The 13,486-nt window shown below is 45.6% G+C and overlaps 1 protein-coding gene across 5 annotated transcripts in view; it reads left to right on the forward strand.

Annotated features, from left to right (window-relative positions):
* The window catches only part of SYNJ2 (synaptojanin 2), a 137,227-nt gene that overhangs the window by 99,516 nt on the left and 24,225 nt on the right, over positions 1 to 13,486 (forward strand). For all 5 annotated transcript variants that reach the window (XM_049904616.1, XM_049904625.1, XM_049904633.1 and 2 more), the window contains 4 exons: positions 1,813 to 1,894; positions 3,892 to 4,032; positions 7,250 to 7,442; positions 10,703 to 10,861. In XM_049904616.1, the coding sequence (XP_049760573.1) occupies positions 1,813 to 1,894; positions 3,892 to 4,032; positions 7,250 to 7,442; positions 10,703 to 10,861 (575 nt within the window). The remainder of the gene's footprint in view (positions 1 to 1,812; positions 1,895 to 3,891; positions 4,033 to 7,249; positions 7,443 to 10,702; positions 10,862 to 13,486) is intronic.

Below are 13,486 nucleotides of genomic sequence, written 5' to 3' on the forward strand. Positions count from 1 at the left end.
TGGCTGACCAAGACTGTCTTGACATCTGCATTTTCTCAAACCAACTAAATACATCCACTGTAAGCAGGCAAGAAAGTTTGTGTACCTATTAAGAATAAAATAATTCCAAGTTTGGCACCTCTCCTGTCTCCTGTCAGCCAATATAATATTTAGAGGCCTCAGAACTCAGCATTTGAAGTCTCAGTTACTTCGTCAGTCAGCACTGACCCAACAGCCTTGCTTTTCCTGCCTCCTTAGATTTTGGAGCAGCCTCATACCCAGGGCATTGCCTGTTGATGAGTGATTCAGTCCACGGATGTGGGGGGGCCAGACCCTAGCCGTGCACAGAGCCCTGCCTGTACCCTCCTTTCCCACCCACAGATGGGGGAGCACTCCAGTCTGCAGCTCAGAGTTAGGGCTGTGTAGGTGGCTGTGGTGTGTCCAGAGACCACTCTGTCCCCACGGATGCTGAGGACACTAAGTACAGCCTTCGAGCCAGCGAGTGTGCTGAAGACCAGTTGGCTGAAGACCAGTCAGTGGAGCCCCTGCTGCTGCCAGTGGTGACTCCTCCTCAGTTGCCTGAGGGACAGTGTGGGTGGTTACACCAGCTGATGGTGACTTTGCAGGGATCTTATGGGGACAGAAGTGAGTGGGGTCGCTCCCACTAGGAACCTACCAGATTCAGGACAAGAAAGACTTGTAGTTACTGTTGCCAGCCAGGTCAAGCAGAGGAACAGGTATTGTTTTGTTTTAAATGGAAGCTTTAAACCGGTGAAGCTTGAAGTTCAAAGTTGACCTGTTAGCTCAACAGAAAAGGAAGTGGCTCACCTGGCCTCCCATTGATGGGGGAGAGGAGGGGCTTTCATTGTCGCAGCAGTTGGAGCACATCTGAACCTGATGCCTCTGGTACCGAGTGTCACAGCCTGGCCAGAGAGCACTGGGTTCAGTCGCGTGCTGTGGGGCTTGTGTTGAGTGTAAACTTGCTGGGTTAAAGGAAACAGACAGAATGGTGAACAAGCCTCTCAGCTCACTGCACTTCCTTTAAGCCAGGCATTTCAGGAGCAGATTTCATTGAAGCCATGCCTTGGGTTGGGCTGGGTTTTCTCTGCTCTCCAAGAGCGAATTAACCAGTAAACAGGGTATGCCACTGGCTTGCACTGAGCAAGGTACGCACGGGCTTAATATTATTTACTTGCTTATCTGTGGTAAGCAATTTCACAAGTTTCACCACATCTTTGACTCAGATTGGTGGAAGGCACAACTGAGACTGTGTATACCTTGCTTATCAGGCAACCTGGCCCTGGCTGTCACAGTCAGGAAGGTGGTTCCAGGACAGGGCTGCATCCATCTGTCTCAGCCGAGCAGTCGTACTCAGCACTGTCAGTCCTTCAGAGAACACTGAGTTACTCAGGCTGGCTGGTCTAACCAAACCACCCAAACTTGCTGTGGTCGAGTGAATTCCAACTGGAAAGTTGCCAGGAAGGAAGAGGGGTGGGCGGACGTTAGACGGTGGGCCAGGCAGGTGCCCAACGTGATCTAGTGTGGCTTCAAGGCGACCTTGTGAAGAGCTGGTTACAGACCCTTTCTGCAGGTAAACTGACGTTCAGGGGCTCACAGCTGCCCAAGAATACACCCAGGGAAAGGTCATGTGTCATGTGGGTGCACAGTAGGACTGGAGGGATGGGGTGTCCAGGGCACCTTTTTGAGTGGGCTGGGTTGGTGAACGCTGGCTGTGTGGGGCGGTAAGGCTGAGAAGAGGGACAGGGTGGGCTTCTTGTGAACTGGGTAGTCCAGGCTGTCGCAGCTCTGAGTCCATCCCCCGCCTTTCCCCAGATGACAGCAACCCAGCCGACATCTTTGCTGTGGGGTTTGAGGAGATGGTGGAGCTGAGCGCAGGGAACATTGTCAATGCCAGGTAAGCGACCAGCGTGAGGGGTGGAGGTGGTTTCTGGCAGGGGCCTGGCTGGGAGCAGGGCCTTTCTTGGAGCCACCCTGCTTCTGAACCTGTGGTGAATCTGTGGTGTGTAGCTCTTTCTGATTCCACTCTGCCAGGAGCCAGCACCACCCTGTGTCACCTCATTAGCATACACTCCTAGGTATAATCTGGAGGCCTGTAGAAAGCAAGGCACCTCAGTGACCCAGAAAGTTCCAGCAGTTTAGAGTATCTCAGGAACTGAGACAAAGGACAAAGACCAAATTACTCTAGGTAAAGTTAAAGTAAACCCTACAACTCTTTCCCTAACAGACACACCTGCCCTTCCTTTTTCCCCCTGAATAAGGGAAGAGGAGAAGGTGTGGTTGTCGCTTGTCTCTGTGAGGAGCAGCAGCCTTGGCCTCTGGCCTCTGTGAGGTGATTCATGCTGCCCTGGGGTGTGGCGTGAGTGCCTGGAGGGTGGGTGTGGGCTGAGTGGGGCCAGTCCTGTGCCCTGGCTGAAGGTGAGAACTCCTGGGTGCTGGGAGAGGTGCCTTGTTCTCAAAGTAAGGTACAAAGGAAAGAATCGAAACCACAGATTAATATCTGGTATAAAATCAACCTCGCTTTTTTTTTTTTAATTGTGGTAAAATATACACAGCCTAACATGTCCATTTTGACCATTTTCAAGTGTGCATTAATCACACACACAGTGTTGTGCAACCAATCCCACTATCTGTTTCCAAGACGTTTTCATCTCCCCAAATAGAAGCTCGGCCCCTTAAGCCACAACTCTCTGTTCCCCGCCTCAGCCACTGTAACCACTAGTCTACTTTTGTCTCTATGGGTTTGCCTAGTCTAATATTTTATGTGACGTTTTATGTAAGTGGGATCCCATACAGCATTTGTCTTTGTGTCTGACTTATTTCACTCAGTATAATGTTTTTAAAGTCCTCCTGTGTCATAGCGTGTATTAGAGCTTCATTTCTCTTTAGGGCTGAATAATATCCCGTTGTATGGATAGACCACATTTTGTTTATCCGTTCATCTGTTAATGGACACTTGGGTTGTTTCCACTTTTAAGCTACTGTGAATCATGCTACAATGAATTTTGGTGTACAAGTATCTGTTTGAGTGCCTGCTTTCAATTCTTTTGGGTATATACCCAGGAGCAGAATTGCTGAGTCATATGATAACTCTATGTTTAACTTTTTGAGGAACCGTCAAACTGTTTTCGGGAGTGGCCCCATCATTTTGCATTCCCAGTGGCAATGTGGAAGAGTTCCACATCCTCTCCAACACTTGTTATTTTCCTTTTTTTTTTTTAATAATACCCATCCTAGTGAATGTGAAGTGGCATCTCATTGTGGCACACAACAACGACTAATGATGTTGAGCATCTCTTCATGCACTTATTGGCCATTTCTATATCTTCTTTGGGGAAACCCTGGTAGCATAGTGGTTAAGAGCTACGGCTGCTAACCAAAAGGTCAGCAGTTCAAATCCACCAGCTACTCCCTGGAAACCCTATGGGTCAGTTCTACTCTGTCCTATAGGGTCGCTATGAGTCGGCATTGACTCGACGGCAATGGGTTTTTGTATCCTCTTTTTTTTTTTTTTTGGAGAAATGTCTTTTCAAGCCTTTTGCTCATTTTGAAATTGCATTCTTAGTCTTTTTGTCATTCCTTTCAGCCTTCTCCCCGCCCCAAGTTTCAGCTTTATTCCAACGAACTTTCAGAACAAATCAATAAAATTAATTCAGTTGAGCTCTTGTGAGCAAGGTCCCGTCCTGGGTTTCAGGGGTAGACATGGGAGGCACTTCAGTGAGTGTGACACCAAAAAGATCCTTGAAGTCCATGACAGGAGCCAGGTGGGCACTCAGTTGGGGTGCAGGCAGGATGGCGTCAGTTCTGTAAAAGGATATGACTAGGGCTGGAGGAGCTGTGGGTGGGAGGGCGCCCCAGCTACCTGTCCACAGCACCCTCTGCTCTTCTTTCCAGCACCACCAACAGGAAGATGTGGGGAGAGCAGCTCCAGAAGGCCGTCTCGCGCTCCCATAGGTACATCCTCCTGACGTCAGCACAGCTGGTGGGCGTCTGTCTTTACATCTTTGTGCGTCCCTACCATGTCCCCTTCATCAGGTAAGAACATTCAGTGGGTGAACATCTAGGGGAGCGAGGGCTTGACAGTCTCTGCGTTTTGTTCTGTGGCCTCCTCTTCCCCTCCTGCATCAGGAATCAGGATCTGCTGTTACTGTAGAGAAACATAACAAAACCCTAGGCAGACTAGAACGTTGTCTCACCATTAAAAAGTCACCACGGGAAACGTCTAGGTCAGGAAGCCGAGCTCTTTTGGAAAGAGCGTTACAAGATCAGCATCATCCAAGTTCAGTTTTGCACACGGAAAGGGACTTCTTGTTGAAATTTTACAGACAAGAAACTCTTCGACCAAGTGTTGAGTAATTCAGCAGGAAATGCCAATTCTTTTGTTGCTTTTTAAAAAGAATTCTAAGTAGGGTTTGTGGGCAGAAAGCTGTACAGCTGTCTCCACCCCATTGTTGCTGCTCCAAGGAGACAGCTTGTCAGAATGTCGGAAAAGGGAAACCTTTGGGAATGTGTTTCCTGCCAGGAAATGTGGGATTTGTGTGTACGTATACATGTGTGCATGCCTTTGCTTGTGTGTGTGCGTGTTTAAGATTTTGGAGGCGCCTCTCAGCCAAAGATGAGACAGGCTTGTGAAACAATAACACGTGTGAGGAACATGCTTCTTAGGTCAACCAAGTACACAAGGCCAAATGGGCAACACCTGCCCCAAAGCAAAGATGAGAAGGCAGAAAAGGACAGGAAAACTGGGTGAATGGACACAGGGAACCCGGGGTGTAAAGGGAAAGGGGGAGAGTGCTGACACGATATGGGGATTGCAACCAATGTCACAAAACAACTTGTGTGTAAATTCTTGAATGAGAAACTAATTTGCACTGTAAACTTTCACTTAAAGCACAATACAATTAAAAAAAAAAAGATTCTGGAGGAACTCACCTTTTCACTCAACTTTTTAACAGCCTCATATTACTACCTGTTCTTATCATATCATTCAAATTTCCTCCTGTCTTTCTAATTGTCCCACCACCTGTCTCAGTTTACCTTACTGTGGCGGTTTGCATGTTGCTGTGATGCTGGAGGAAACCCTGGTGGCGCAGTGGTTAAGTGCTACGGCTGCTAACCAAAAGGTGGGCAGTTCAAATCCACCAGCCACTCCCTGGAAACCCTATGGGGCACTTCTACTCTGTCCTTTAGGGTCACTATGAGTCGGAATTGACTCAGCAGCAACGGGTTTTGGGTTTTTGTGATGCTGGAAGCTCTGCCACCAGTATTTCAAATACCAGCAGGGTCACCCATGGTGGACAGGTTTCAGTGGAGCTTCCAGCCTAAGACAGGCTAGGAAGAAGGGCCAGGAGATCTATTTCTGAAAATTAGCCAGTGAAAACCCTATGAATCACAACAGAATATTGTCCAGTACAGTGCTGGAAGATGAGCCCCCCACAGGTTCAAAGGCACTGAAAGTACACAGTGAATTGAGCACACCAACAATCAGGAAGATGGCAGAGGACTGGACAACATTTCATTCTGTTGTAGTCGTCAGAGCCAATTTGACGGCAACTAATAAAAACCCAGTACAGGCGTGAGCTAGCCTTTTCCTCCTAAATCAAGTAGGATTACACCTGGTGGAGCACCTTGGTATATCTGGAAGACCACAAGTATACCCTTGGTCTAGCTAGCAAGACTGTGCCCTGGGTTCTTAATTCGCTTATATGACTCTTCCGGAAAAGTTTTTAAGTTGCAACCCTTTGACTGTATCATGGCAGTCAGGACGAGTCCAGCACTCATGGGTAAAGGTTAATAAACGTTTAGAGTCACGGTAAGGTTGGGGTCAAGGTTAGAGATGAACCTTGAGAAAAAGGAGCCACGTTGAGGAGTTGTGGATTTCCCAACTCGGCCTCAGGTCTAGTCACCTGGGTCCTCAGCTTCTCTTTAGCTCAAGCTTGTTTAGCTGGCACACCTGTTCCCAAGCTGTCCCCCTCGTGTCATTTGCTGAGTAACAGTCCAGGGAGCAGACGCACCAGTGGCCTCAGTCTGTGGCCTAGTCGCTGTTGTTAAATCATCGGCTTTCAGTCCCTGGGTTTGTGGATGGGCTTGTCACTTGTGTGCATTGTGGTTGTTGTCAGGTGCCGTCGAGTTGGTTCTGACTCACAGCAACCCTGTGTACAACAGAATGAAACACTGCCTGGTCCTGCGCCATCCTCACAATCGTTGTTATGCTTGAGCCCATTGTTGCAGCCACTGTGTCAGTCGAGCTCACTGAGGGCCTTCCTCTTCTTTGCTGACCTTCTACTTTACCAAGCATGATGTCCTCCAGGGACAGGTCCCTCCTGATAACATATCCAAAGTATGTGAGATGAATGTATGTGTGCATTAGAAATTGGCATTTTATGTGGAACAGAATATCAAATCCCTGTGGAAACCAGACTTACTGGATCCATTGAGGCTGGGGAACCTTTGATTCTATTGTCCTGAAATAACCTTTAAACCTTGCACCGAAACTATCCCATGAAGTCATCTATAAACAAAACAACAGTTTAGCTCAATTGATAAAGAACATTTTGATCTTTTAAGGAATTATCTATATGTGATCAAATTGACAACAGTAACTCTAAAGCACAGTTGACAGCTTTAAGGGGCACAGAGAGTAAAAGTTAATGGCGGTAAAACGAGGTGGGTAGAGATCGTGAGAATGGTGACACACGCGAAGAATGTAACCAGTGGCATTGATTTGTACATGTAGAAATGGTTGAATGAATGTGTGTTTTGTTGTGTATATTTTCACTAAAAAAAAAAAAAAAAGTTGGCTTTAGTGTGAGCAGGAGTCTGGTGTTGAACAAAAATCAGTTTGAAACCATCTACCAGCCCAGCAGAGATAGCTGGTTGTTTCCTTGTCCTGGAGCCGTGTTGACTATCTGGATGGCATCTCCTCTGCCTTGCGTGGAAGCTGCACAGGGGTGGGGGACCGTGACGTGACATTCATGGAAGCCGAAAGCGGGACTTGACGTGTTGGTGCCTTCATCGAGTGCGTCCTTGGGGGCTCTCTGAGTACGAAAGCACATCAGAGTTGGGGCATCTAGGAGATACTGTGTCCTTCCACGAGGGAGCTTGTCCTCAGTGAGAGGAGAGGCCTCCTTACAATGGGAGCCACGGACATCATGTTGGTCACTCAACAAGGTGTGACTCAGCACGCTCCGATTTATGTGTTTCCTTGTAGCCATTAAGAAACCAACCGAACGTGTGCATTCTTCCGTTCCAGGGACGTGGCCATCGACACGGTGAAGACGGGGATGGGAGGAAAGGCGGGAAACAAGGGCGCCGTAGGCATCCGCCTCCAGTTCCACAGCACCAGCTTCTGCTTCATCTGCAGCCACCTGACAGCTGGGCAGTCCCAGGTGAAAGAGAGAAACGAGGACTACAAGGAGATCACCCAGAAGCTAAGCTTCCCGATGGTGAGAGGCTGGGATGGTGGACGGAGGCCCATGGTGGTGAAGGGGGTGTGGTGCTGTGGTCTCCTGCTCATTCAGTCCCGCCAATGAGTTTTTGAGCTGCTTGTGTGTGCCAGGCTTTGGGGACACAACCATAAGGAGGGGCCCTGCCCTTGAGGAGCTCAACCTTGGGGAGGACGGAGTGGCTGTGTCTTTCCACGGAAATGACCGGGGGCGTACATGGGTAGTCTGGCCCTGGCCTATTCTGGGCCCCCTCCATTTTCTTGCCATTCACCATCTTTACATATACATCCAACAAAACAGCTCAGATAAGAACCCCTTTTTAGAACTCAGAAGAATTCATGACTGCTGAGCCCTGGATCCTGCCATCTGGGCTTGAGGTTCTGAGAACACACATAATGCTGCCCTCTAGTGGTGGACTTGAGGTTTCACCCTGAAAACAAAAACCAGTTGCCGTTGAGTTGATGCTAACTCCTGGCAACCCCGTGTGTGTCATAGTAGAACTGTGCCCCATAGGTTTTTCAGTGGCCGATTTTTCAGAAATAGATCGCCAGGACGTTCTTCCAGGGTGCCTCTGACTGGCCTTGAACTGCCAACCTTTTGTTAGCTGAGCGTATTACCTATTTGCACCACCCAGGGCTCCTTTCACTCTGAAGCCAGCAGATTTTCTGTTTAAATTAGGATTTTAATGTTCTCCTTCCTATGCAAAGATAATGCCCTGGCACACCCTCGGCCTGGTGCACAGTGAGCCCCAGCTGTTTCACGGTAGTGAGGACAGACTTTTCTAGCCACATGCTCTTCCAGCGTCCGGTTGGCTCACACAGCTCTTTGTATGAGGACAGGGTCCTTACGCCTGGCCTCCCATTCACTGAACTGCACACACACGTGAGGCTCAGCTTCCTTGTTTTTTCATTAGAAGTGCCGTGCTCCTCGTAAAAAGTGTAGTTGTTATTTCTTGAGTTAAAGGAGAAACAAATAATTTGGGAAATTTTCAGTTTCTGGTTTTTCAGATTATGTAGAACATTAACCAAGCCAAAAACTCTTTCTCCATTGAGTCGATTCCGACTCATAGAGACCCTCTAAGACAGAGAAGAAGTGCCCCATAGGGTTTCCAGGGAGTGGCTGGTGGATTTGAACTGCCCACCTTTTGGTTAGCAGCTGAGCTCTTAACCACTGCGCCACCAGGGTTTCCTCCAGCATCACAGCAACATGCAAACCACCACAGTAAGCTAAACTGAGACAGGTGGTGGAACAATTAGATAGACAGGAGGAAATTTGAATGATATGATAAGAACAGGTAGCAATATGAGGCTGGTAAAAAGTTAAGTGAAAAGGTGAGTTCCTCCAGAATCTTTTTTTTTTTAATTGTATTGTGCTTTAAGTGAAAGTTTACAGTGCAAATTAGTTTCTCATTCAAGAATTTACACACAAGTTGTTTTGTGACATTGGTTGCAATCCCCATATCGTGTCAGCACTCTCCCCCTTTCCCTTTACACCCCGGGTCCCCCGTGTCCATTCACCCAGTTTTCCTGTCCTTTTCTGCCTTCTCATCTTTGCTTTGGGTCGGGTGTTGCCACCTGGGCTCCATGTAGAACACTTTGCTTTTTTTGTATATTAGTGTGATTTTGTTAAAAAGTCCAGTGAATAGAATACTTGAGATATAGTGCTGGGGAGAAGAAATGTCAAACCAGTCTCACTTAAAAATGCTACTTTGAAATAGTAAACTTGGGACACATTCGAAATAATTAAGGGGCTCACACTATAGCTCTTTCTTTCAACAACAGAATTACTGAGGGTACTGTATACCTGTGCTGTCCGATATAGTAGCCACTAGCCACAAGTTCAGATGTTATTCATAAGGTTTTCACTGGCCAATTTTTTTAGAAGTAGACTTCCAGGTCCTTTTTCCTAGTCTATCTTAGTCTCCACTGAAACCTGCCCATCAAGGGTGACCCTGCTAGTATTTGAAACACCAGTGGCAAAGCGTCCAGTATCACAGCAACGTGCAAGCCACCACAGTGCAACAATGTGAGACTTCATCTCACATACTTTGGACATGTTGTCAGGAGGGATCAGTCCCTGGAGGAGGACATCGTGCTTGGTAAAGTAGAGGGTCAGCGGGAAAGAGGAAGACCGTCAACAAGGTGGATTGACGCAGTGGCTGCAACAATGGGCTGAAGAATAACAATGATTTTGAGGCTGGCACAGGACTGGGCAGTGTTTTGTTCTGTTGTACATGGGTTCGCTGTGAGTCGGAACTGACTCGATGGCACCTAACAACAACTAACTTCAACAGCCACAAGCAGCTATTTAAATTGAAGTTAATTAAAAAAACAACTTCCTCTGTTGCACTGGCCACATTTAATGTATTCAATGGTTATGTGTGGCTAGCGGCTACCAGGTTAGGCAGTACAGATATAGAGCATTGCCGTTATTGCAGAAGGTTGTATTGAATAGCATAGCTTTATACACTCATTGATTTGGTTGTGATCGTTATAATCCTTTTGTCCAGGTTATTATTGTGGACTGGGGAGAGGGGTATGCCACATAGCGTAGTGGGACAGAAATAGCTTTTGGAGCCAGCAGATCTGAGTTCAAATCTTGTCTCCATCACACACTAGCTGTGTAACCTCCACAGGTTAGTTTCTGAACTTTTTTTTTTGTAAATCTGAGAAAGAGAGCCGATAGTGTCTGCTTCACAGGAAGAAATGCTCCTGAACAGTCTCGGCCCTTGGAGACGTTGATACACAGCAGCTGCTGTCATTGTTGTTGTGATTCCCCGGGGAAGAGAGGGGACCAGGTGCCTGGGTTCCAGCTGTCCAGGGCAGGGCTGGGTTCATAGTGACTGGGCCAGGTAGGGGGAAATGACCAGGAGGAGGAGAGGATGAGATGGAGAATCTCAGGGTGAAATGTGCAAACTCAATGCTTCTTAGCCTGTAGACAGCAAGCGCCCAGCCTGATCCTTGAGGCCTGGATCAGCAGAGTAACCATCTCTATCATGCTTTTCCCGTTAGACTTGGAGCTTTGTCCAAAACACTCAACAGAACTGTTATCTGAAATTAAGAAGCAAACCATGTAAAAATTCCTAGATAGGTTTATGGGATTCGCGACCTGCTCTCATAGAAGACCTTTTTATTTTTTAAGGCATATTTTAAGAAAATTATGATTTTGCTTGTCATCCACACGGTGACCTTGTTGTTCTCTCCTGTTCCACCTTCTCTGCAAGACAGGCTTTACTGATTTCAGTTTTCTTTGCAACTTAGGGAAGAAACGTTTTTTCTCATGACTATGTGTTTTGGTGCGGCGATTTAAACTACCGCATTGATCTTACATATGAAGAAGTCTTCTATTTTGTTAAACGTCAAGACTGGAAGAAACTTCTGGAATTTGACCAGCTACAGCTACAGAAATCAAGTGGAAAAGTAAGTTGTGCTTTTAAAATATTTTTTCAGCAGGTGCTCCAATATGGAATAATAATAAATATATACCCTAGTTTTCCCCAACCTAAGTTTCAGAGTGGATTTAGCAGCATTCCTCCTGGTGTACTGACCCTTTAATCATTATGTAGTGTCTGTCCTTACCCTTTGTGGTGGATTTTGCTTTAAAGTCTATTTTGTCAGAAATTAATATTGCCACTCCTGCTCTTTTTTGCTTGTTTGCTTGATACGTTTTTTTCTATCCTTTGAGTTTTAGTTTGTGTCTTAGAGTCTGAGGTGTGTCTCTTGTAGGCTGCGTGTAGACAGATCGTGTTTTTTTAATCCATTCTGCCACTCTCTGTCTCTTTATTGGCGCATTTAGTCCATTTACATTCAGCATAATTATTGATACGTATGAGTTTTTTATGAGTTTAGTGCTGCCATTTTGATGCCTTTTTTTGTGTGTTGTTGAGAGTGTCTTTGTTCCACTTAATTTTTTGTGCTGAGTCATTTTTCTTTATGTATTTTCTTTTCATCATTTTCATTGTTGTTGATTTTGTATTTGCTGAGTCTTTATGTTTTTCTTGTTTTTTATTTTGAAGGGCAGGATTGTTAGTTTCCTTTGTAGTTACCTTAATATTTACCTCTATTTTTCTAAGTTTAAACCAATCTTTATTTTCTTGATATTGCCTTGACTCCCTCTCCATATGAAAGCTCTATGACTACAGTATTTAGTCATTCTTTTTTGTTTTAATGTTGTCATCTTTTACATATTGATGTCTCTGTTTCCCTATTTTCATTGTTTTAGCTTTGGTTTATTTTTGTGACTTCCCTATCTGGGTTGATATCTGGTTGCTCTGCCCAGTGCTGTAGTCTTGGGTTGTTATCTGATGTTATTGATTTTCTAACCAGAGGACTCCCTTCAGTATTTCTTGTAATTTTGGTTTGGTTTTTACACATTCCCTTGACTTCTGTTTATCTGGAAATGCCTTAATTTCACCATCATATTTGAGAGACAGTTTTGCTGGATATATGATTCTTGGCTGGAAATTCTTTTCCTTCAAGGCTTTATGTATGTCTTCCCATTGCCTTCTTGTCTGCATGGTTTCTGCTGAGTAGTCAGAGATAAGCTTATTGACTCTCCATTATAGATGACTTTTCGTTTATCCCTAGCTGCTCTTAAAATTCTCTCTTTATCTTTGGTTTGGGGAAGTTCGATTATAATACATCTTGATGACTTTCTCTTGGGATCTGCCTTGAGTGAGGTTTGATGAGCATCTTGGATAGATATCTTCTCATCTTTCAAAATGTCAGGGAAGGTTTCCGCCAACAAATCTCCAACAATTCTCTCTGTGTTTTCTGTTATCCCACCTGTTCTGGTACTCCAATCACTCATAGGTTATTCCTTTTGATAGAGTCTCACATAATCTTAGGGTTTTTTCTTTTTTTTCTTTTTTAATTATTTTATCTGATTTTTCCTCAGATAAATTGGTGTCGAGTGCTTTATCTTCAATCTCACTAATTCTGACTTCCATTATCTCAGTTCTGCTCATATGACTTACTGTTGAGTTGTCTAATTCTGAAATTTTTCTGTTAATCTTTTGGATTTCTGTTTGCTGTCTCTCTATGAATTCTTGCAGCCTGTTAAGTTTGTCATTTTGCTCTTGTATAACCTTCTTAAGTTCCTGTGTTGCTTCATCTGTGTGTTCCTTGGCTTGGTCTGCATTTTGCCTGAACTCCTTCCTGATCTCTTGAAGAGTTCTGTATGTTAATCTTTTGAATTCTACCCCCTGGTAATTCCAAGAAGTTACCTTCCTCTGGGAGGTTTCTTGGTTCTTTGTTTTGTCCTCTTGCTGAAGCCATCATGGTTTGCCTCTTTATGTGATTTGATATTGACGGTTATCTCTGAGCTATCAATAAATTATTATATTTATTTATGTTTGCTTACTGTGTCCTAGCTTCTTGTTTTGATATACCCAAATAGGTTGGTTGTGTGATCTAATTTGATTATTGGTATCTTTGAAGCTTTCACATCCTATCACCAGGCAGTTAGAGCTGTTACTAGGTATGTGAGCCCAGGAGTCCGTTTACTTTTCTTGTTTGGATTCAGCTCAGGTGTCCAGGTTATCAGTCACTGAGTGTGCAATGCAGGCTCTCATCTATAGTCCTTGACTGGCAGAGCTACGTAGGGGTGATTGGAGTAGACACAGTCGTCTGGCTGCAGTAGGGGTTAAGTGCTGAGCAAGATAGAGGGCTGATGGTTGCCCTTGAGTGGCTGGGTGGAAGGCGTGTTCCTGTTCCCTAGAGTGCGTAGGTGGCTGAGTTTTACAGCTGGACTTTGGACACCCAATGCTGTTGGCTTTAAGACCTGGGAGGCACCACTTATTTTTGGACCCCTGTCCTGGGTAGATAGGTGGAGTGGGTGGAGCCACCAGCCCTCAGGCCTCTGATGTGGGTAGGTGAGGACCTTGCTTAATGGGCAGGGTGGTGTCAAATGTCAGGAATCTGCCACTCCCTCTTAGCTGTTGCAGTTGAAAATAGGCTTCAGGTGTATACCCTATTGTACTGTGCGCTAATGACGGCCTGTGCTTTAACAGTATTCCGGATGTTGTAAAAAACAGGTGTGGCGTA

This window comes from Elephas maximus, chromosome 1 (assembly GCF_024166365.1).
Source record: "Elephas maximus indicus isolate mEleMax1 chromosome 1, mEleMax1 primary haplotype, whole genome shotgun sequence".
In the NCBI taxonomy this organism is placed as follows: Eukaryota; Metazoa; Chordata; class Mammalia; order Proboscidea; family Elephantidae; genus Elephas; species Elephas maximus.